Source organism: Dermacentor albipictus, chromosome 5 (assembly GCF_038994185.2).
Source record: "Dermacentor albipictus isolate Rhodes 1998 colony chromosome 5, USDA_Dalb.pri_finalv2, whole genome shotgun sequence".
Lineage (NCBI taxonomy): Eukaryota > Metazoa > Arthropoda > Arachnida > Ixodida > Ixodidae > Dermacentor > Dermacentor albipictus.
Window position 1 is genome coordinate 13,776,268 of NC_091825.1, and position 23,711 is coordinate 13,799,978.

At 45.9% G+C, this 23,711-nt stretch overlaps 1 protein-coding gene across 2 annotated transcripts in view; it reads left to right on the forward strand.

Annotated features, from left to right (window-relative positions):
- LOC139059844 (formylglycine-generating enzyme) overlaps positions 1–23,711 on the forward strand; it is a 148,698-nt gene that overhangs the window by 14,968 nt on the left and 110,019 nt on the right. For both annotated transcript variants that reach the window (XM_070538280.1, XM_070538279.1), the window contains exons 2-3: positions 11,915–12,123; positions 23,152–23,226. In XM_070538280.1, the coding sequence (XP_070394381.1) occupies positions 11,950–12,123; positions 23,152–23,226 (249 nt within the window). In that variant the 5' untranslated portion in view covers positions 11,915–11,949. The remainder of the gene's footprint in view (positions 1–11,914; positions 12,124–23,151; positions 23,227–23,711) is intronic.

The following is a 23,711-nucleotide window of genomic DNA, read 5'->3' on the forward strand; positions in this document are numbered from 1 at the left end:
AAGTGCACTGTTTTTTTTTTCCTTTGTTTGACTTCTTTTGTGAATTTTCGAAGTTAGAGTTTATGATTATATTCTGTGATACCACATTTTGTGTTTAACGTATGTTGCCATGTTGTTACCTGATTCCAAGGTGAAATGGGGCCAGTCAAGCTGCTGTCACATAGTTTTATTTCCACCATGCCCACCCCTTACGCCTGTAAATGTACTTTCATGGACATATAAAATACACACCCGTTATTCAATTGTGGCTTTCAGAGACTTGCTTTTTATGCATGCAGATGTGTGCATGTGAGACTGTGAACTGATGGGCAGTGTTGTGGGTGAGAGTGCATATTTGCATAATTGATGAGTGTCTTTCCTCTGTTGTATTAAACGATATCTAAATTGAGCCTACTGCAGTATTTCACATACAGTCCACTAAATGAGCATGCCATGTTGAGCTCATCACCATGGGGTGAGCATGGGTTCAGTCTTTTTTTGGGTCGGTGCCATATGAAAGCTGTGTTTGCACTTCTACTTCTCAAAACAGGGAATGCTGTGTGTCCCAAAAGCATGGTGCATGCATTTGTACTTTTAACTAATCTACCTTAATTTTGCTTGCACCCAATGAAGACATTAAAAGATGGAGAGTAGAAGGCATCAACAGTGGGTGAAGAAGCAACATCTCTGGAGCCGTTATTTCCACCAAGGGCACTTGTGATCACCAGGGCAACAATTGCTTTCCTTGACAGCATTTATACAAGTCTCCCCCAATCGGAGTTGAGAATAAAGGAGTGCATAGAGCAAAGTAGAAATATGTTACTGTATTTTCTGGACTATAAATTGCACCTTTGTGTAAGTTGCACCCCGCACTTTTCAAAGAAAAAAATTGGTATATAGAAAGAACATTTTAACTTTATTTTAGCCCAGAAAATGAATGTTTTTTTCTTTTTTCACTTCTCTCAAAGCCCTTGTTCTCCAATGCTGTCAAAAAGTTCAGCTGCTTGGGTCGGCAGCATCGCTGAATCACCATTGTCGGCCTCTAAGTAACATTTATGAGGCAGTGTAGGCACGTTGCTGGCATTGCTTCTGCAAAGGGGTGCACTCACGAAAAAAAAAAAGAAACGCTCATATTGGTCATACCAGTGTGCATGATTTTATGTAACTATAAGATGCACCACCGAAAATTTTTTGGGGGGTAATCACAACTTATAGCCTGGAAAGTATGGCAGTTGTGATAGCGAGGGGGCTGGCTCTTCCAAGTAAGGACTCCAGAGACGGCCTCTGTTTGACCATTGTTCTCTTGCACAGTGCACACGCACCTGCACATTGAGTGTACAGCTTTGGGTGACCTGCCAAGATTTCGTAGCGTACTTCTGGGTGATGCCCTAAATTGAGATGAAGTGGTTCCCATTCTTTCCTTTTACTGTTCAACTACTTTGTGGCTCACTGCATAAGGACAAGCAGCTGTATTGACAATGCAAGGCGCTGGCATATTTGATTGCACGGCTGTGCACAGACAGATGCATGTGTCCTGTTCCTACCCAGTTTATCATTAGGTTGTGTTGTACTCATGATTTTGATGTGTTTTCCGACTGCAAGTGTTGCATTGTTTTCTATATTTGTTAACAAGAGGCACGTTTCAAATGAATGCATCCTTTCTGTTTTCCTCTCAGCAAAAAGCAAGTCACAGAGCCAAGTTTTTTTAATAAATGTCGAAGCAAAGCAGGTGGAAAAGATTAGAGTTTTAGGCTTCCACATAGCAGCGGAAGGTACCTACCTCAATGCCATTCAACACATTTCAAACAAGACGGACCAAGTCATCAAGTTACTAAGGAGAATCAGCAACAGACACAGAGGCCTGGGTGAGGACAGCGCTCTAGGCTAGTGCACGCCTTCGCTGTCTGTCACTTCACCTACGAGGCAGGTCTATTTAAATGGTCGCAGGCCGAGCTGAACAAGCTAAACACTATGATCAGAAAGTTAGTGAAGGCTACCCTAGGTATACCCATCAGCACCTCGAACATGAAGCTCATGAACCTAGGCATGCACAATACGATAGAAGAGATGGCTGAAGCGCAACAGATAGCGCAGCAGGAAAGACTGACGAAAACGCGAGCGGGCAGGCTTATACTCAAAGCGATAGGTACAGACCCCAATAGATCGATGAACCCGAAGGAATCCGAGGTAGAATTGAGCGTGAACCTTAGAGACGCGATCAGAACCACCCCCCTCCCGGGAAATATGCACCCGGAACACAATGTTAGCAGGAGAAAAGCGAGAGCGAAAGCTTTGTTGAAAGAAATTGAACAGCTAGAACAACAGGCGGCCCTTGTAGACGCTGCCTGGGTCAAAGGCAAAGAGGCCTACACCGCTGTGGTGGTCAACAGCCGGGGCGAGGTACGGGACGCCGTCACCATCTTCACTAAGGATTCCACGGTGGCGGAGCAAGCCGCAATCGCTCTAGCCATCAGGAACCGTAAATGGTCTTTTATCTATAGCGATTCCAAAGCAGCAATTAAGAGCTTTGACATAGGCTATGTAGCTGGGACTGCGGCTAAAATTATCTACAAGGTCGAAGCTATCAAAACTGAAATCCGATGGTTTCCTGCACATATGGGACAAGTGGACGACACTCGGCCCAACCTCAACGAGTTTACAAACGACCTGGCACGAGGACTTGCTTGCCATGCTGGTCAGAACTGAACCAACGCCCACTACCATTCCAGGGAGCATAAAGATCACTAACTTACAACGACATCACTAAATATTACTACTTGGGGCGTAGGCAATTCCCACTGCCACACGTAAGATTGAACAGGGCTCAGGCAGTCATGCTACGTTTACTGCAAACCGGGATGTACCCCACTCCGTATTTAATAAATAAAATTCACCCCGAAAGAGAAATTAGGAAAGAATGTAACATGTGCGATGGCATCATTGACATCAGACACATGCTGGTGGGCTGTCCCGCGACTCGCCGACCCCGAAGAAAAATGGCTTTACTGGCACAAGATGATATCAAGCTCTTCTTATCAAGATGAACTACGGGCTGTCCACAGGGTCCACGATGACGCCATAAGGCTCGGCCTGGTGGTGCCGACGTGGACGCGGCCCGCCTCGGTATGAAAAGACCGGGGTTCAGGACACTAATAAAGTTTTGTGAATGAATGAAATCAAAATTTCATTATGCAAAAAGAGGTGAGGCGTGCAGACAAGACACTATAAAAGAGAATCTTTGCTGCATTGCCAAGATTGTAACTGCACACCAGAGTTGGATGAATGTGCAATATTGTACAGGTATAAGAATGAAAATACACATCTTATGGTAGAGGCATGGCATATCTATAATGGTGGAAGTGCGTGCGTGAGTCAGCCGTCGATTACTTTACATAAGCAAGAGATTAAGTGCCTTAACAGTTATCTCGCATGTAGACAAGCACATGTACCCAACTGACACGTGGTGATACCATTTTGCACAAATGAGTTTTGTGTCTTCTTTCCTTTTTTCGCCTCAGTGCTCCCTTCAGTTTGGCGTTCGTGTTGTCCACTTCTCTTTTCTTGTGTCCTGTCTGCATGCCTCACCTCTTTTTGCATAATGAATCCTTACCAACTAGCTCAGCTTTTGGTCGTTCCAAAATTTCAGAAGAGGGAAAGTGCATCTATACATGGTGGCTACACAAATTTCATCTCGCTTGAGCATGTGGCCACAACTGCTACTCAGTATTGGGTCGGAGCTAACTGCCTGCATTTCTGTCACGTTTATAGTGCAGCAAAAATTTGTATTTTTCTTGCTACCCAAGCATCACCTGCTTATCTCATGTTGCAGTATGGCTTGGCTATTGTGCACAGTCTTTGCATGCGAGAATTATTGCATCATGGTACAAATCTGCAATCGTCTAGTTATGTTTGCAGTGAGTGTCTTGCATACATTTTTACTTAAGAAAAACAAAATTTTTCTAGTGGAGGAGTTTTTAAAACTACATCCAAACCCAGTTATAGTGGGCTCTTAAGTATGTCTGTTATACCAGATATTCATAATAAGCATATTCTGTTACATGCTAATATTGGCAAGAGATATATTAGATATAGTTTGTTATATCTGAGAATTCATTATATTCTTATATGTTTATATGTTTGATATATTGTAGTTCAGCTATAAAGAATTCTGGACTTGATGGTAACGGCTCTAGGGACAGGTGAGTGATGAGAGGAGACAAACACCTCTCGTCTCAGTGCTGTCACTATCAGGTTAAGATGTGTACCAACAAGCCTAATTGGCCACACGGCTGCTCAAGGATTGTGGACTGTCAGCTTTTTAAAAATGGCTGCTTTCACGTACAGATTCTGGCTGCTTAAAGGGGTGCTGGAAGCAAGCACTGCATCAGTCAACAGTGTTGAATTGCCGTACCGAAAATCACACTTTTTTTTGTTTTGTACAAGTTGTCTTAGTTGCAAAGGAAGCGATTACTGGAGGTAGCACACTCTTGTGCTATATAATTGTTGGTGAAAAATGAGTGGGCATATGTCATGAGATGTTTGTGCACCATCTACCACCTTTTCACCATCAGTGGTGCTATGTTTTAATAGAAAATAGTGAAATGGGGATAGCCAAGGGACAAACCAAGAGAGAGCTGGAAATCACTGACAGTGTATTGTGACACACTTTGCTTCCTTGAGCGCAGAAATGTTGCACTGCCTGACCAAGCCTAGTTTAGTGGCAGCAGAAGCCGTTACAAATCATCTAGTCCATTTCGTCACATCGCAGAGTAACATGGCTTTCCATCACAGCAATAGCAGTATTAAATCATTGCACGATCACTTGATTGTTTGTTTCATAGATTATGCAGTAATTCCTCACACCTACGTAGAAAAATACTGGCTCCTCCAGCCTGCACATTACGCCCCCTTTTCAACTCTTGTGCTGTCTAGTGCCTACATGGTTCGACTAATGCTTTTAATCAATCATGTTTATTTACTGCAGTGGAAGAGTGGAATAAATTACTAGACATCCCTGAACATAACTGGCTTATATGCATATTCCGCTGCTGGGGCTCTTTATGCAAAAATAAATGATATTGCAGATTATAGGCACTACCACCTGCCTTGAGCCCATGCAGAGCAGGCACAACACTATGGCATAATTAATAAAGGAAAAATGAGACATCCACACAAACGGAGCTAAGTGCTACAAAGGAAACCCATATGGGTTCCTCAAAAGAGCAGCCTTGCAGTTGAAGAAAAATTTTTCCTGGTCCGGGACTCGAGCCCGGGGACCACTGCCTTTCCGGGCAGCCACTCTACCATCTGAGCTAACCAGGCGGCTAGCAGATGGCAGGGTGAAGTCGAATTTATCAGCAACTCTAAGCAGAGGCAAAGTTTTGATGTAATAGTTCTGTGTAATACTTCTATGGCATACCACCAATAGTTTGCCAATGTGTTCTTGTGCAAAAAAAGAAGAAAGGAAAATCAGCTAAATTAGCCAAGCTACTGTCTGATGATGAAGTGCAACATAATTATCTCTGTATTATCAGTAAATGACTACTCACCTCTTGTAAAGGGTACAACACACTATATCGGGCTGGCATTCGCAGCAGAGTGCCCTTTTCTTGTTCTGTGCAAATTTACATAATCTTATTGCTTAAAAAGGCTCTCTTCTAAACACGAGTGAGACTTCGAACATTTTTTAACATCAACTCGTCATTTTCCTTTTACTGGGCTTCTTAGATGTATTCCATGGTAATTAGTGAAAAATAAGCGAGTGAACAGTGACAGTGGCATAACCAGAAATTCGTTTGGGGGGCTGACGTTGCAGCTCAGCTTCTCTGTTATGGAATTTGTTGAAGGATCAAATACATGAATAATAACCGCATTGCCATTGCCAAATATGCTGCAAACGAATTTCAATGCTACATACTGTGAAGACAAGTAAAATGTGTATTTTTTCATGAAAGAATATACTCGTATGTCCCAAAAGTTGTACCCAAAATAACTGATATTGGTTCGATGTTTCTTGCCTGTTTAATAACTAAAGGAAACAGCACATGAACTTTAGAATTATATCAGTTCGAAACCAGCAAAGCAGTGCATGCCGCTTATATGAAAAATGTAAAGGTCATGAAATAAACAAGTTGAGGACAAATTTTTTAAATGAAACTTTGTCATTCAAGAACCTTGTTTACATTTTTGTACAAATGCAATGGCCAGAGGAAAATCTCAATGACGCTGTTCTTTGTTCCAATGTATTGCGCAGGAGCAGCTGTCACCGGTCGTGTATTTTGAGTAATTGCGCCGAAATTATAGTCGGAACAGAGAGCACATATAAAAAGCAGGAGTTCTGCAAAATGTACGAGAGCGAGTCAAATAAAAGCGAGCCGATGCGAATGTATGACAAACGGTGTACTTTATTTAAAAGTAGTCTCCATGACCATTTAGACATTTGTCCCACTGACTAACGAGTCGTGTGATTCATGTCTTATAGAACTCCTTGGGTTGCTGCTTCAAAAAGTCTGTAACTGACTTTTTCACGTCATTGTCCGACACGAACCTGGTTCCCTTGAGCTGCTTTTTTTTTTTTCCAATTGCCCCAAAATGTGGAAGTCGCAAGGCTACAGGTTTGGGCTGTACGGTGGATGTTGCAGCGTTTCCCAGTTCAACTTTGCCAGTTTTCTGTTAGCTATATCAGCGACGTAGGGACGGGCATTGTTGTAGAGCAAGATGACCCCATTCGTCAAATTTCCATGTCGTTTGTTATGTTATGATAGAAAAAAAAGTCAACAACACCTTTCCGGCAGAAATTACGGCCGTTGCATTCTTTGGAGTGGTTTCCACTGTAACCTTTTCCGTCATGTTTCAGGTTCGTAGTAGTGGCAACATGATTCGTCCTCGGTCACAATTGCAGACAAGAAGTCGTCGCCCTCATTGTGATACCGGATCACATGAGCCAAGGCAGCGTCGAACCTCTCCGTCTTCTAGCAGTGGTTCAAAATCTTGGGCATACATTGCACACACAAAGGCGATAACCAAGATTTTCATGAATTATGGTGTGAACCCAACTGTGGCTGATGTTCGCATGCTCTGCCAGTTCATCGATGCTTGTCCTCCGTTCTTGTCTAATCAGCTCAGTAACCTTTGCAATGTGTTGGGGGTGATTGCATGGTGGTTTTGGGACGGTCTTGGATCGTATTTGCAACTTTCACATCCTTCTTTGAACCGTTTGCTCCAATGCTTCACAGTGGCCAATGAAATACAATGTTCAACATACACGGCAGGCATACGGCAACTGATTTCATTTTGGGAAACACCTTCAGCTGTCAAAAACCTCATGACACCACACTGTTCAACTTTTGGAGCGTCTATTATGTCACACAGCCCTGTTCAACACAGTGTATGGGAGCAATAAAGAACGTTTATCCTCACACCTGCCTGTCACTTTTGTAAATGAGAGATGCCTGTGTGCTGCGCGCATGCCTCGCAGATAATGAACCCAACCATTATTGCATGGGAAGAGTAGGCTCACCTTCATTTGGCTCGCCCTCGTACATTAGAAAGGTGAAGATACAATGGAAAATACAAATGCGAAGATGCAGCTTGATTTAGGGCAAATAAGTGTCACTGGAAACAAAGTTCACTGCACGTATGCACAAAACCTCGCAATAAGATATATAAATATGCATATAAGTTTCCAATAAATTTACATAGATAAGAAAAAGTCACAGTATATAATGCGTCAAACAAGGTGAATAAACATGTTGCGCGTTCACAGATTCACAGAATCCTAAGGCCCCTCACCCCGATGTATCGTGCACAATGGAAGGCGGCGCACTTCCTCCCCGCTTTTCTACATTCTGCATGGATGACTAATGCACCATTGTCGGCTCACCTATGCCACCACCTACGCTTTCACTCGCTCATGCAGCATGCAGCGTGCAATCTTGATGTTATCGCCCCTGGACCTCATATGGAACATTAGGGTGGTGGCGACAGCGGGAACTTCGCTTAAGTGTCCATATAATTGCTATTGCAATAGTATATTAAGAGTATCCGGCAACTGAAGCGTCCCGCGGATCGTCTCCTTCCGCAAAAAAAGTAACAAAATTGAACTTTCACCACTCGAAAATTCGCTGCGCACAACAATGTCTTTCTTTTTCTTTAGTGGGGCAGGGGCACCGAAATGAAAAACCCGAAGGCAAGCAGGTTGGTCACAATCAAATGACTACTTTGGGCACCTAATGTGATTACCGAGGGAATGCCGAAGAAAATGAGAGACGTTTGGTCCACAGAGAATCATATGCATACTGCTCGGTATCCTACACTGCTGAGACAAGGCTTTCTGGAGAGGTTGCGCTCAAGTGAGTACGTTGCAATCTGTCGAGTCCCCACAGTGATGGCAGCGAGCGACCATTGTTTCTTTTTCTCATCTGCTTGGAGGAAAGCATCTAAAACTCTGCCAGGTGAAAATCTACTCGGCCAGACAAAAATGAACGCACACCAAAGTGCCCGCATGGTAGTCGGGGCAACATGAAAAGAATGTATGCGCTCTGGCTGGCTCTGGCAGCCCGCGGGTAGCAAGAACAAGAAAATTAAAGCTCAATGGGTCCTCACGAATAAAAGTCAAACTAAAAAAAAATAACTACGTAGTTACCTCTGCTGGCTTAGTGTCTTGACAGGGATGCTTTGGTGCACGTGAAAAAAATTTTGATATTCTTTTCTGTGACATGACGACACAAATAAACCACCACAACACTTCGTCTAATCGGACCTCACTGCGTTCACTGTCAACCTGTGTGATAGTGCGTTGATTTCGCTTCTTTCGCATGGTATTATGGACAACTTTAGAAAACTCGATGCACATTTCGCATGAAACGTTTATAACTTGAAACCCCCAATGTTATGGAATTTAAAATCTAAAGCACGGCCTTGTGGATGTCAATGCACCTTTTAAACCAAAAGTTGGGGAATTTTATACCCATTAAGTTTCAGAATTGAAATCCACGCACTCCGTAGATTCCGCGGCCTCCGCGAGATGCCGCAACAAGCCTGCTCGCCATCAAAACGCCCTTGAAACTTCGTGCTTGGGTAGCGTTCCTTGTCTTATGTGACTCTAAGTGCATCGGCGCTGTCACGTAATCAAGCCCGAGTTCGCAATGTTCGCGCTGAATTATGTCTTTTTGAGTGTGAAAATGACATTCTAGACAAAATCCAGAATTATTTGCAGTGCCGGAGGTTGTTTTGGTCTGTAGTGCATGACAGCGCGAAAAAATTTCGGCTACGCTCCTTAACAGTGACTATCTTATAAGGCCAGCATTTTGAGTAAGTGTGCACTGGAGACCAACAGTTTACCACTGTATGTCACACGAAGTGTAGAGGCTACATGTTCAGCTTTGAAAAGAACAAGGTTCTATCATTGACTTGAGGTTTATAGCACTGTTAATACGAAACATTTGTTCAGAAGGAGCACATCTATGTGTACATATATCATCATCATCCGCCTGTTTTATGTCCACTGCAGGACGAATGCCCCTCCCTGCAATCTCCAATTACCCCTGTCCTGCGCCAACCGATTTCAACTAGCCTCGTGAATTTCTTAATTTCATCGCTCCACCTAGTCTTCTGCTGTTCTCGACTGCGTTTCTCTTCTCTTGGTGCCTATTCTCTTACCCTAATGGTCCAACAGTTATCTAACCGGCGTATTACATGACCTGCCCAGCTCCAGTTTTTTCCTCTTCATGTCAATTAGAATATCATCTATACCTATTTGCTCTCCTATCCAAGGTGCTCTGTTTCTGTAACTTGTTCTCAAGCTTCTTTGTCAGTCTCCAAGTCTCTGCCCCAAAAGTCAGCACTGGTAAAATGCACTGATTGTACACCTTCCTTTTCAATGATAATGTTAAGCTTCCAGTCAGGAGCTGACAATGTCTGACATATGCTATCCAACCCATTTTTATTCTTCTATGAATTTTCTTCTCATGATCAGAGTTCCCTGTGATTAATTGACCCAGGTAAATGTACTCCTTCACAGACTCTAGAGGCTGACTGGCGATTCTGAGCTCTTGTTCCATTGCCCAATTCATCATTATCTTTTTCTTCTGCATATTAATCTTCAACCCCACCCTCACACTCCCTCTGTTAAGGTCCTCAATCATTTGTAACTCATCTGCATTGTTGCTGAGTAGAACAATGTCATTGGCAAACCGAACGTTGCCGAGATATTTGCCGTCGATCCTTACTCCTAAGCCTCCCCAGTTCAATAGCTTGAATACTTCTTCCAAGCACGCAGCGAATAGCATTGGAGAGATTGTGTCTCTTTGTCTCACCCCTTTCTTTATAGGTATCTTCCTACTTTTCTTGTGAAGAATCAAGGTGGCTGTGGAATCTCTGTAGATATTTTCCAGGGTATTTACGTAAGCAGTCTGTACTCCTTGATTACACAATGCCTTTACAAATGCTGGTATCTCTACTGAATCAAATGCCTCTTCGTAATCTATGAAAGCTATATAGAGAGGCCTATCTTATCTTATTCTATCTTATCTCTTGAGAAGGACACTTTCATTCTTTGTCATTTCTTTATTAGGTCCTTTGTTACTTGGGAGAGCTTGCCTACTGGTTGCTTTGGTGTCTTGCCTCCCACTTCACTTGCGGCCTCTGAAGCTAGCGTAGTTACGGTTTCATTCATTAGCTCTATGTCATCATCATCTCTCTGTTCTAAGGCTGCATATTTGTTTGCAAGTACCAGCCTGAATTTGTCTGCTTTTACCCTTACTACCTCTAGGTTGACCTCTTTCTTCTTGACTAATTTGGCTCTTTCTCCCTTCAAATTCAGGTGAATCTTAGCCCTCTTTAACCTATGATCACTGCACTTTACCCTGCCTAACACGTCTACATCCTGCACTATGCTGGGATCAGCAGAAAGTATGAAGTCAATTTCATTTCTTGTTCACCATTAGGGCTTTTCCAGGTCCACTTTCTGTTGCTACGCTTCCTGAAAAAGGTATTCATTATTCAAAGCTTATTCCTCTCTGCGAATTATACCAGCATCTCTCCTCTAGTGCTCCTAGAATCGACGCCGTAGTTGCCAATTGCTCGTTCACCAGCCTGCTTTTCCCCACTTTTGCATTGAAGTCGCCCATTACTGCAGTGTACTGTGTTTGCTCTTTTCTCATCGCATATTCAACATCTCCATAAAGCTGATCTACTTCCCCATCATCGTGACTTGATGTTGGAGCATAGGCTTGTACTACCTTTAATCTATACCTCTTGTTAAGTTTGATTACAACTACAGCTAACCTCTCATTAATGCTGTAGAATTTGTCAATGTTGCCCGCTATGTCGTTATGGATTAGGAATCCTACCCCGTATTGCTTCTTATCTAGGAAACCTCTGTAGCAGAGGACATGTCCGTTATTCACCAATCTATAAGCCTCATCAGCTGTAATCTCACTAAAGCCGATCATATCCCAAACAATGTCTGATAGTTCTTCAGAGTCCTGCTAAGCTAGCCTCACTCGAGAGGTTTCGGGTACGTTGCAAGGGTCAGTTTCCATATATGTTACATTATATATGTGTGTGTGTATATGTATAGAGAAGAAGTACATATATGTGTGTAGTGTTTTTTGCCTCCAGGCATAGCTCTGCAGTGTTCTTGTCTGTTATGTTTCTTCCTCCAAAACAAGACTTACCTTGACTGAAGTGTAGTCATACCAGTCCTATTGAAAATCACATATGTTTGACATAGTACTCATTGAATATATAAATAAAGGCTGTGAGGCTTTTTATAGTAGCTGTCTGACTTGTAACAGGAGCTGGTGTGGGTTAGCAAAATGTTTAGATGTGCTCTTTTGTATACCCAGAGAATTGCTGCAAATGTGTTATCAGTGATAAAACTTGCACAAGAGGCACTTTTGAAAGCGACTTCCATGTTGGGACTTCTGTCCAGGTTGGAGCAGCACAGAGCACCCGAGAACCAACCAGATGGTGTTTGTGCGGGGCGGTGAGTTCGTGATGGGGACAGACAAGCCCATCTTTGTAGCTGATGGTGAAAATCCTGCAAGGCCAGTTCGTGTTGATGACTTCTACATCGACGTGCATGAGGTCAGCAATGCTGAGTTCGAGCGTTTCGTTAAGGCCACCGGTCACAGAACTGAGGTAAGTCCTAGGCAAATTTTGGAGATATGGATAGTCCAATGATAGGGGCAAACAGTTCCTTTTAGAGCGCAGCGCAACCCTTAATGACCAGCGAGTGGCGGCAGAGTAACGGAGCGAACGAGCACAACAGCAAAAGATAAATGAGCGAACACGGAGTGGCAAATGAAAGACACGAGCCACTAACGGCGGAGACCATTCAAAACAGCCCCTTCAGTGACGTGCATAAGGGAAACTGGTTTCATGTGGACCCACTGAATGCATACTTATATCTGGTTTTAGCTGGAGCTCATTTCGTCTGTTCGCATCACCTGTCGTTCGCACTTGTTTTGATTGTCATGGTTTGCGATTGTTTTGTAATCTAATTGTATGCGCGGTGCTAATTGTATAGTACTATTTACTGGAAACCAAGCAGCACCAGCGGTTACACTGGAGCCTTTGACGAATCATATAAAAACCGATGTGCTTGACCTGCAGATCAGAGGTTCAATGATTTCTGACTCTGCTACATGTCTCTCTCAAATTATTTGCCTCAATATGTCATGAAATGAAAACACATATAGAGCTTGACGTAGTAGTTCTGCGGAAACCCGCAAGGTGAAGAGAAGTAATGAATAAAGGGAAAATCAGACATCCACCCATTCGTAGCAATTGCTACAAAGGAAACCCATACGGGTTCCTCGAAAGAAAAGCCTCATAGTTGAAGAAAAATTCGTCCTGGTCCGGGACTCGAACCCGGGACCACCGCCTTTCCGGGGCAGCTCTCCGGGGCAGCCGTTTCCCTGCAACCGCTGTCGTATAGTAGTGGGGTTTGCCTGCCTACTCATGTCACCTCCCCCCCCTCTCTTGTATGGGAACGGCCTCTTCTCCTCCCTCTCCTTCTCCTCCTCTCTACAGTTCTTTCTGTGTTCCCTCTGGCCTCGCACATTAGTAGAAAGGGAAGTGCTGCAGTTTCTACAATGCTTCTGGGGGGGGTCAGGGATAATTACAGCTGTCAAGCAACTAAAGTGGCGACCCCCAGGGAGCTTCAGAGGGCATTGAGCACATTTGATGCGGTGGAATGAAAACGAGTTTCCCCTGTCGCCTTTCCTGTCTGACTCGCGCCTGTCATAACACGCTCTGAACACGCCCCCAAGGCAGTGTGCGCGACAGCAGCAGTGGGAAAGTCGAAGGAAGAGGCAAAGAAAGCTTCACTTTAATAAATTGCATAGTGGAGCAGGCTATGTCTCTTAGGTAGCCATACTTTACAGGCCATACAACAATCATTCATGCTCTCCCTGAACATTCCTGTGTATGTGAAAAAACTACTTGTTTGCTCCTAATGCTCCATTTGTGCTTTTATTATGATAGCAATTATATGGACACTCCAAGGGCATTTCTGCCACCGCTGTGTCGTTCCGTATAAAGTTCAAGGGCAATAAAACTGTCGCAGCATGCCGTATTCAGTGTGTGAGGGTGAGCCAGTGAATGTGGCTCAATCTCGTGATTGAGCCACATTCAGGCCGCAAGTGTGCCCTCTCGTGTCGCGTGCAAGGCACGGAGGCGAGTCAGGGGGGGGAGGGTGCATTCTTGACCGGTGGCTGCTGTATCTTGAAAGCGATCCGCAATGTGTGCAGAGAGCGCATAGTGCCGGCAGCTTCGTATGCACTAAGCTCTCGACGTTTCGTTCACGTTAAAGCAAGATATGCACGAAGGTCAATTAGCTCGCTGCTACTGCTGCGATTCCTCACTCCAGAATTTCGACAGTGAGTTTCCGCGGTCTTCAAGCGAGATTGGTTCCTGTTTACCTGTGCAGGTGTGACACCTTCTCTGTAAATTCAGTTAGTAAGTTAATGTTTACAAGTTTATACGATGGATAAAATTACTATCCTTACTTAGTATAGCGAACTGCTAATTTGCTATCACAATCGGCGCTTCGCGTTTCAGGCAAAATTGCGACTTTTTAATATACAACGCCTGATAATGTACTATGTAACGACTGAGACTTGTTAACCTTAAAAATACTAGGACACGAACATTGTTTTATATTAACTTCGATAATGGCTGTTCATTATTCAAAAACTATTCAATATTCAATTTTGTTTTATTCGCTTGTGGCACTATTCAATTCGTATTTGATTCGCATTCGATTTGGCCTCAAAAATCGTATGCCACTATATTTTAGGAGTGTAGTAAAAATGTCTGATGTGTATGGATACTGGTGCCCCCATAAGCTGGTGCCTAACCACCAACTTGACTGCGCCTCCGCAGAGCTCTAGCATCTGCAGCCATTCGGGTGTCCATGCGTGAGAGATAAATGCATTCAAACTGCAGTATATCAGAGTATAAATATGTTTCATCAATAGACATACTTTAAATATAAATTATAAAACTACTAAAGATTGACTTTCCTTCTTTTGTAAAGAGGGAGTTTAGTTTACAATAAAAAGTGCAGAGACAACATTGTGTAATCGTAATCACTGGCTTGCTTCTCACCAATAACCTGCAGTGCATGAAAAGGGGACAAAGCGAGGCACACATGTACATATGGCACTGGCATTGAACTGAATCTTCATCGAAATATTGGCCTTTTGTTCAACAAGGCCTTTTCATCACCCTTCATAATGCTGCGTAAACACACATTGAAGGGTTACTGACAGTCTTGCACTGTCCATTTCCAATTATCTTACAGTGTATATATATATATATATATATATATATATATATATATATATATATATATATATATATATATATATATACAGTCGAACACGGATATATCGAACCCACATATATCGAATTATTGTCTGTATCGAACTCGTAAATTATCCCCTTAAAAATTCTGTGTAAAAGTATAGAAATTCGTACGTTTATATCGAACGATAATTTTACCCGCCATTGGATATATAGAACGCCGCGCGATCTCGGCACTCGCTGCACCCGCGTGCTCCGCGCCTCCCCCGAAAGGCTCGGGAAATGTGAGAGCGAGAGGGAGGGAGGCTCGGACGGTACTCCCGCTGCGCACGCTCTCCGACTTGCGGCAACGCCCTGCTTGCGGAACTGCTTTTCTTTTTCTCTCTCCCAATGTCTCTCATCCTTCCCCTGCGTAACCATAGTGATCGGCTCGGAAAAGGTAGCCAGGAACGAAGGCGGCGGTGGCCTCCTCCTTTTGCCTTTTTTTTTTCTTGTTGCTTTTTCATGAGTTTTGCTTAGCCAACCACACGACCACACCTCGTGCCTTTCGTACGTCGCTGTCGCCCTCGGAGGTGGCCATCACGAGCGCTTTGTTGGCGGTGGCTGCGCACGTGAATTCGTGTTTTGTGCGCGTTCTTGTGTTTTGTGTTCATTATTGTTTTGCGTGCGTCTCGCGACACGTGTGACCGGAGCGTGGTGAGCTGACGCGGAAGCTATGGCCGCAGCAATCACAAGCAGCATCAAGAAGCGCAAGAACCTGGACTTTGCGACAAAGCTGAAAGCCATTCAGCGTGTTGAGGCGGGCGAGAAAAGTGCGACGGTGGCAGACGACTTCGGGATTCCTCGGAGCACTCTAAGCACCTTGTTAAAAAACAAGGCGGACATAAAGTCGAAAGCGGCGGAGTTACGAACGTCGGGAGCTTGTCGTGTGCGTGCTCCTGCCCACGAGAAAGTTGAAAAGGCCCTCTACGCGTGGTTTTTAGAGGTGCGGGCTAAGAACATTCCTGTGGATGGTCCAATGCTAATGGCTAAAGCCAAATGGTTTGCCGCTGCACTCGGTGATGACAACTTCGCCGACAACACAGGGTGGCTGCAGAGGTTTAAGAACCGCCATAAGATAGTTGGCAAAACCATTTCTGGGGAAAGCGGAGCCGTCATCAGCCAGGACATCCAGCAGTGGATTTCGAAGGAATGGCCGGAAATTTGCGCGAAGTTTTCATCCGCGGAAATCTTCAACGCCGACGAGACCGGGTTGTTTCGGCAGATGCTGCCCAGCAAGACGCTCGACGTCCGGGGCAGCACGTGTCACGGGGGCAAGATGAGCAAAGTCCGCGTAAGCGTTCTGCTCGCTGCTAACATGGATGGCTCTCAAAAGCTCCAGCCCTTTGTGATTGGCAAAGCAAGGGCACCGCGCTGCTTCAAAAACTGTAAGCAGCTGCCCGTTCGCTACGCCTTCAATAAGAAGGCGTGGATGACGCGTCAGCTGTTCACAGAATGGCTGCAAGCGTGGGACGCCGAACTGGGCAAATCGGGGCGTCACGCTTGCCTCCTCGTCGATAACTGCTCGGCCCATCACACCACTTGCAAGCTCGGAAACATCGCGCTCAAGTTTCTGCCGGCGAACACGACAGCAAAGTTGCAGCCGCTCGACCAGGGCATCATTAAGTCGTTCAAAGTCGGCTACAGGAGGCAACTCATTGATAGGCTTTTGGTGAACCTCCGCATGGGCACCGAGCCTAAGGTTGACCTGCTGGGGGCCATTCAAATGATGACGGGCGCCTGGAGAGACGTGAAGCAGGATACTGTGGCCAACTGCTTCCGGAAGGCAGGCCTCGTGACAGCCAAACTTCCTGAAACCTGCGAAGACGGCGACAACGAGTGCATGGACGACGCGTTTCGCGAGTTGTCATCCCTTTTCCCGGCTGCCGTTCCAGCCGAAGTGTCTGCTGACGATTATGTGAACGTTGACAGCAATGTTCAGGCTGTTGCGAGCCTCGCCGACGAGGATATTGTAGCTGCAGTCGGAGGGACCCAGGCTGACAGCTCGAGTGGCGACAAAGATCGTCCGGACGAGGACGCGGCTACACGCTCGTACTCCGCCGCTGAAGTGGCGGCAGCGTTCAGCTCGATTCGCCGTTGTTGCGGCGACATGGAAGGAACCGGGCTTTCACACCTGAACAGCCTCGATAAGATCGAGGTTGGCGTCTTTAATTTCATTTGCAAGGCGAAGAAGCAGACCAACATAAGCGATTTTTTTTCACCGAAATAAAGCATTACGTTGCGTCGTGTGTGCGGAAATAGTTGTCATTCTTGGATGCGCCGATCGGTAGGTCATCGTCCGCCACAGGTAAAGTCTCTGGGCCTGTATTTTTTATATCGAATTTTGGATATATCGAATTAATTCGCGATCCCCTTCGAGTTCGATATATCCGTGTTCGACTGTGTATATATATATATATATATATATATATATATATGTTGTCACAGGGGGCTACCAAAGAAAAAACTAAGTCAGTGCCGAAGACTACAAAGAAGTCATTACTATTTGTATACAATAGAGCCTCATTGATATGTTCCCATTACGTGCGTTTTCTTGGTGCCAGCATTCGCCACCAAGAACACAAAAAATTGCCCGATAGAGTTACGCTCATTTTTGCCGGTTCAGATGTTCCCGGAAGACACGATTTTTTGGCACCAACAGTCAGTACATCGCCAAACTGTGATCGTATAATACGTTTTCTGGCCACTAGACCACCTGTAAACAAGAAAATGCACAAGGTGCACGCGATCGAGAGCAATGCAGTCAAACCCACTTACAACGACATCAGCCTTAACAATACATCGGTGATAACAATGAAAACCTGCTGCACCGTCAACTTCTGTATGTTTATCATGGGGAAATAACCCGCTTACTGCAATGTCCCCATGGCACATTATCAGTTGTAACGATGAAGTTTGGCTGCTGGGTGTCTGCCGAAAGGTAATGGAATGCGAAATCTTTGAAAAGAGAAAAGAAAAGTGGAATGCGAGCCTCTGCATGACCGTCCACCGCCCCAACTGCTGCCGCACACTTCTCTGCATGCGAAATGCACGCCAGCCTCATGCGCATCCCTCCTGTCACCCTTCCATCCCTCTGAACACAGATGCGCTGTGCCCATAGCTCTGCGCCTCGCCACCTTCCGAAGCACAAACTGACTGCACCAACTGCGCTGACAGCGCTGCCGGCAGTGCTCCCAGACTGCTCGCTCGGCCCTCACAGTTGGTCCTTTATTCTCTGGCCCTCATTCTGCACAATTTTGCTAATGGCTTAGATCACTCATGCTTGACTTTGTTCGTTGCATCGAAGTCATTCCTGGCCACGTTGTTTCTCAGCCTCATTTGACTTGCCGCCAAAACAGAAGATGGGTGATCCGCCTGCTGATCATCAGCAGTGCACGACGTTGCCAGTGAAAAAAAAGCACACTGCTATAGATTTGGAAACTAAGTGCTTCTAACTGATGAGGCAATCGTTGCAAACTTGCTTGCATCGGATAGTGACTGTGATGGCCACGATAGCAGCGCTGATGTGGTGGGGCAGGCTGCCTCAGCATTGTCCCCAAGGGAGGTCCTGTAGATGATTCAGTCCCTCATGGGCTTGTTTTCGCAAGGGACATTCTGCTTCACTACGTGGAGCACCTGGACACCTGGGAGAAGGATGTCTGCAAGCTTTGCGTAAAGCAAGCAAGGCTGACGAACATGCGGTTTTCTCGTGCAAGCCAGTGGGAAGTGCTTGGTGAGATGCTTGTGGTTATCTCGCTCCAGCATTTCTTCTGGATTTCTCAAGCTGAGATGCTGCCGCGGCAACGTTCCCGCATTTTTTAAAAGGCATCTCTTGAGGCCACCAAAGCGATGCCTTGGCAGAGCTCGTATGTCACTTGCCACCCGAGACTGTTACGTTTCGCCTACGACGCGCGGTATAGCCGGCGCGGATGCAATGGACGCCGAGCTTCGTTCAAAGCGGCGGACATTTTGGCCCGTTCAGCGCCGCCGCAACGCCTCCCCACCAAGCGCGTCCAGGCATGTTTCAATGTCACGTGTCTTCAAGTGTGCGTGTGTGTGTGTGTGTGCATGTTGGTGCCCACGCTTGTCAAAGCGCGGCAGCCGGGGAGAGGAGCTCTCCAAGTGTGAAGCGAGGAGGTCTGACCGGCGCCGGCCTGGCGGATGCGTCACCTTCTTGTCTCAACCTGTCTCTCAGCATGTCCGTGCCCCGCCGTCACATGGCCTCATCCCGAGACGTTCCTTCTTGCCCTCACCTCCGAGAGTATAAAAGCAGCTGCCCCCGGACGCCAAGAGAGAGGCTCCGAATTCTTCCGTCGAGTAGCGTGCTCTCCCGTCTCTCCACTTCGGTCGACCTGACCGGTCACTCTTTTGTGATGCCAGAATAAACAAGTTGTTCTGTTAGCAGTCGACTCATGCTTTGCCAGGACCTTTGGATGCTTCCAGTTGTGCCCCAGGCCGCCAGGCCAACGCTACCCTTGGGGCTTGCGACCCAGTTGCAACAAGACCCTTCTTTGCAGTTGTTTAGCAGTGCCATTCTTGAACACCGACAGCCACGGCTTGTTAACATCATGCAATCAGAGCATGCAGGAAGCAGAGTTAAACAGTTAAATGACTCAACACAATCAGAAGGTGGTGGGGAGGAGAACTGACCTCCCCACCATTATAGCTTTCTCAGAACAGCTACGCCATCCCCTATTGTGATATTTTTTTTTCATGCAACCCGGTTATAACAATTATTGGTTCTAACAATGAAATTTTCGTGGCACTTGAATATTGTTATAAGTGGGTTCGACTGTATGTAGCTGCCCACTGCTGCAGCTTCACCACAATACTTGCCCGCCTGTCTCATGTGAAAACGCTGGTGCACAGTCAGTTTCTCATTTCGGTACCAGCAAATCTTCAGGGTCATTGCACATGGCATTCACAGCTATCACCACCAATCCTATTGCGATAAACATCTTCGCCTATCTGTTTCACAGCGCCTGGTGCCATAGGAAGCATAGCACATGCTTTTAATAGGCGATAACCGAAATGTGCCGCCCTTCCCTGCTGCAGACTGTGATCTTGTACGTTTTCTGCCCACTAGATCCCATGTGAACAAGGAAAGGCATGAGGCGTGCACGATCAAGAACAGTATATAGCTGCCTGTCTCACGTGAAAATGACAGTGCATGCAGTTTCTCATTCCAATACCAGCAAATCTCTGCCTGGGCCATAAAACACCGAATTCACACTATCGCTGCCAAACCTATTGTGATAAGCACCTTCACCTATCTGTTTCACAGTACGTGGCACGTAGTGTGATTGGTAGCATACTGCACGCTTTTAGTAGGTGATTATCCAAATGTGCCGCCATCCCCTGCTGCAGGCGGCGCAATGTGGGTATCACATTTCTCTTCCAGAGCCAACCGAACGCGCACCGCGCACCGCGGTAGTCGGGGCAAGGTGGCATCCAGCATCGCCCAATAGCTTGATTTCGTTTCGGTTTCCCGTCGCCCTCTTAAAACACCGCGCAATAGGAAAACAACAAAATGCATCTCTTGCTGCCAGAGCACCACCAGCTCAACGCGCATCGAAGTCTCGTGATGTAACAATACCCGTGACGCTCTGCAGTACGTAGATGTCAACAATAATTGAGTCTATCAAATTTTTTGGTTACTTCGGATTGTATGTTTTCCCACCAAGTACGTTTTTTCTTCTGGTTTTTTTCAAAATGTATGAACGAGGTTCTACTGTATATATGTAGCCGCACAACTATCGGTTCCAGAGCCGGTGAAGAAAAAAATGGCTCACTAGCATGTAGTGCGAGAATAGAACGTGCTAGCGCACTCTACCTGAGCAGCCGCGGTATCGGCCACTCCCGAGATCCTGTGACACCATCGCTGGCCGGCCTGAATAAACCGTGGCCACGGCGACTATGTCCTTGTGCCACCTCCCACAAATTGTTGACCCGAATGAGTGAACCCAACCATGACAGCATTAATGCACCGACTCTACCAAGGTGTGAGTGACGCAGCCTCACACAATCTGGCAGATGCCCCGTGGTTCTAGGGTGTCCGGGATTTCTACATCGACATGCCGGACATCTGGTTCATCCAGCTGGGCAGCCACTTCCGTCTCAACAAGGTTCCAGGCTCCGGCTGAATTCCAGGCTTCGGCTGCCGCCCCCTGGCCCCGCCTTCTACGGGGACTTGCAGACAGCCGTCCTTGCTCACTACGTCACCTCGAGCACTCGGTCACAACAGCTCTCGCCACCTGAACCATCACATTATTCTGCATCTTGTCGTTACACATCGGCTGCACCGGTCTTAGCATCAAGCCTCTACTTGATCTGCAAGCCTACTCCCCAGCTCAAAGGCAGCTGTGTGACAGCTCTTTCCAAGGAATTCGCTCAGCCAAATGCGAGCGCTCTCGGCTACTGCACAGCTCGTTGCTCTCATTCCTTGGACGTTTTTACAGGCTGTGCGCTTTTCATTCGGGGGCACCTCACTGAACACTGATACAGAGGCTCTCCCATCAGCTTCACTAGGCACAAATTTCACTCTCGCAGGCAGGGCGATGCCACAAGCACAACCTTTGTGATTCCTTCAGTGACCACTGCATCCCTGATGCTATCGGCATTTGAGATTTCACCGCAAGCAGCTGCAGGCAAGCCTTCCGATGTTCTGTGCTCACACCTTCCGTGGACGCATAGCCTACCACTGTTTTACAGTAGCAGCTGTGCCATCTAGTTTCTTCAGCTTGAGAACCACTTCTACGTCAACAATGCAAGTGACCAACACTTTCACTATCTCCATGCAAGTCGGGAGCTGCCAGGTAGTCTTCTTTCAGAGCTCCGACTTCTACAGGCCCGGGCTTCCACGACAACCAACAGCAGGTCGTGCTTTCGCACTACAGCATCACTTGCTCACAACCTACACTGGCAGTGCTGCCTGGTACATATCTCTCGGATTGTGGAACTCAACACTACCATGACTGCCACTACCAACGCCACTGCCACCGCTGCAAGCCGTTTGACGACACCATCTTCTCCGTTGTTCCCCTCAACTGCCTGAACTCTCGCACGTGCCAAAAACAGGCCAATATGCCTCAACTCAGCTTGCCGAGTTGCAAAGTATAAAACAATGCGCACCTTTTGCCTATATTTCAGTCATGCTTTGCACTAGGAGGGGGGACCTGTAACAGCGTGACTATTGCCTCCAGAGCCGGTGAAGAAGACGGCTCACGAGCATGTAGTGCGAGAACAGAACATGCTAGGGCATGTTCTATTTGTGGACCATGGCTGTGTACCGTGTTCTGTTGCTTGTAACATGGCTGGCCGGCCTAAATTGTGGGTGCGGCAGCTACCCCTACACACTGCCTCCCACTTAAGGCAAAAGCCTTAAGTGGCGCGTTGTAATGGTTCATACCTGAAGAATGCAGCATCTTGTTGAGTGGTATAAGAGATATGGAAACGGGCAGAGATATAAGGTTAAATGGGACCGTGTTTACTCCGCAGATGATAGGCCGGTACAACCAGTATGGCTGAACGTTAGGTTAGCCCCACTACGTCGTCTCTTTCGTCTTGTTGGTGATCGTCGTCACTGTCCCTCTCGTGGCACTATGACATAACCCCCGGTGGCGAAAGCGCCAGCCCAGCGCTTTCTAGATGGCAACCGCATGATATGGCTTGAGACGACCCACGCGGATGATATCAGTTGACGTGGACGACAGGGAAGCATTGGCTGGGGCTACTTCATAAATCACATCACTGAGCTTTCAGACAATGCGGTAAGGGCCAGAGTATTGGGAGAGCAGTATTTTCTATAGGCCCACACGCCGTGAAGGAGTCCAAAGGAGGACAAGGTCACCGGCAAAGAACTGGACATCACAATGACGGTTGTCATAAAGAGACTTATGTCTTGCCTGCTACTCAGAAAGGCGACGGGGGGCAATCTGCCATGCCTGGGCAGCTATAGCTATAGCAGTTTTCCCTTTCAAGATTCATAATTGATTGGAAGCAGCACACACAACGAAGAAGAATGAGACACAACGAGCGCAGACTGGAACTAAATTTTATTCATACACAGAATAAATACATGCGGAAAACATGGAGAGGAGGAAACAAAAAAGAAACGGGGATCAGTGTAATTTCCCCCTTTTTTTTGTTCATCCATGTTTTTCTCATTTATTCCATGTGTGAATAAAATTTAGTTCCAGTCTACGCTCGTTGTGTCTCATTCTTCTTCATTCTGTGCATTTGCACTTCCAATCCACCATGAATGTATCTTTATGTTGTTTACTGACATCTTATTTGAGGAAAGTTTTTTTTTTTTTTCAGGCAGAAACCTTTGGAGATTCTTTTGTGCTTGACAGTGCCATCAGCGAGGAAACCAAGAAAGGAATCACTCAGGCAGTAAGCATCCTTGTGAACAATTACATGCACTCTTAGCAGTTATTTATTTTGTCAAAGTTTAGTGATACATGCCCATTACAGTGGTTTGTAATTTTAATGAACTGTTGTTGCATAATGATGCATAATGGTGTGTTCTTTATTTTCCACAAGTATGCCAATAGGTTGCTTTTACTGTCTCAAATAGGGGAATGTTGCACTGGCATAAGTGCATATCTCTTTCAAGCACTGTGTGGGAAACTGTGTACACCAAGATGATGTTTATGATTGGAATTACTAATAAACATATTAATGTTTAAATAATGCCTCACACATTTTGAGACACCTATGATTAGACGTAGACTATAAAGCTAATTAGTAAATGAGCAAAATGTGTTGGAGAAAAGACTTGGAAGATGAACATGTGGCCATAGAAATTCGGAGGTTAAAAGGCCCCTCACCAGGTCTGACCATTTTGAGCCGATAAGCACAGTGCATGCACTGCACGC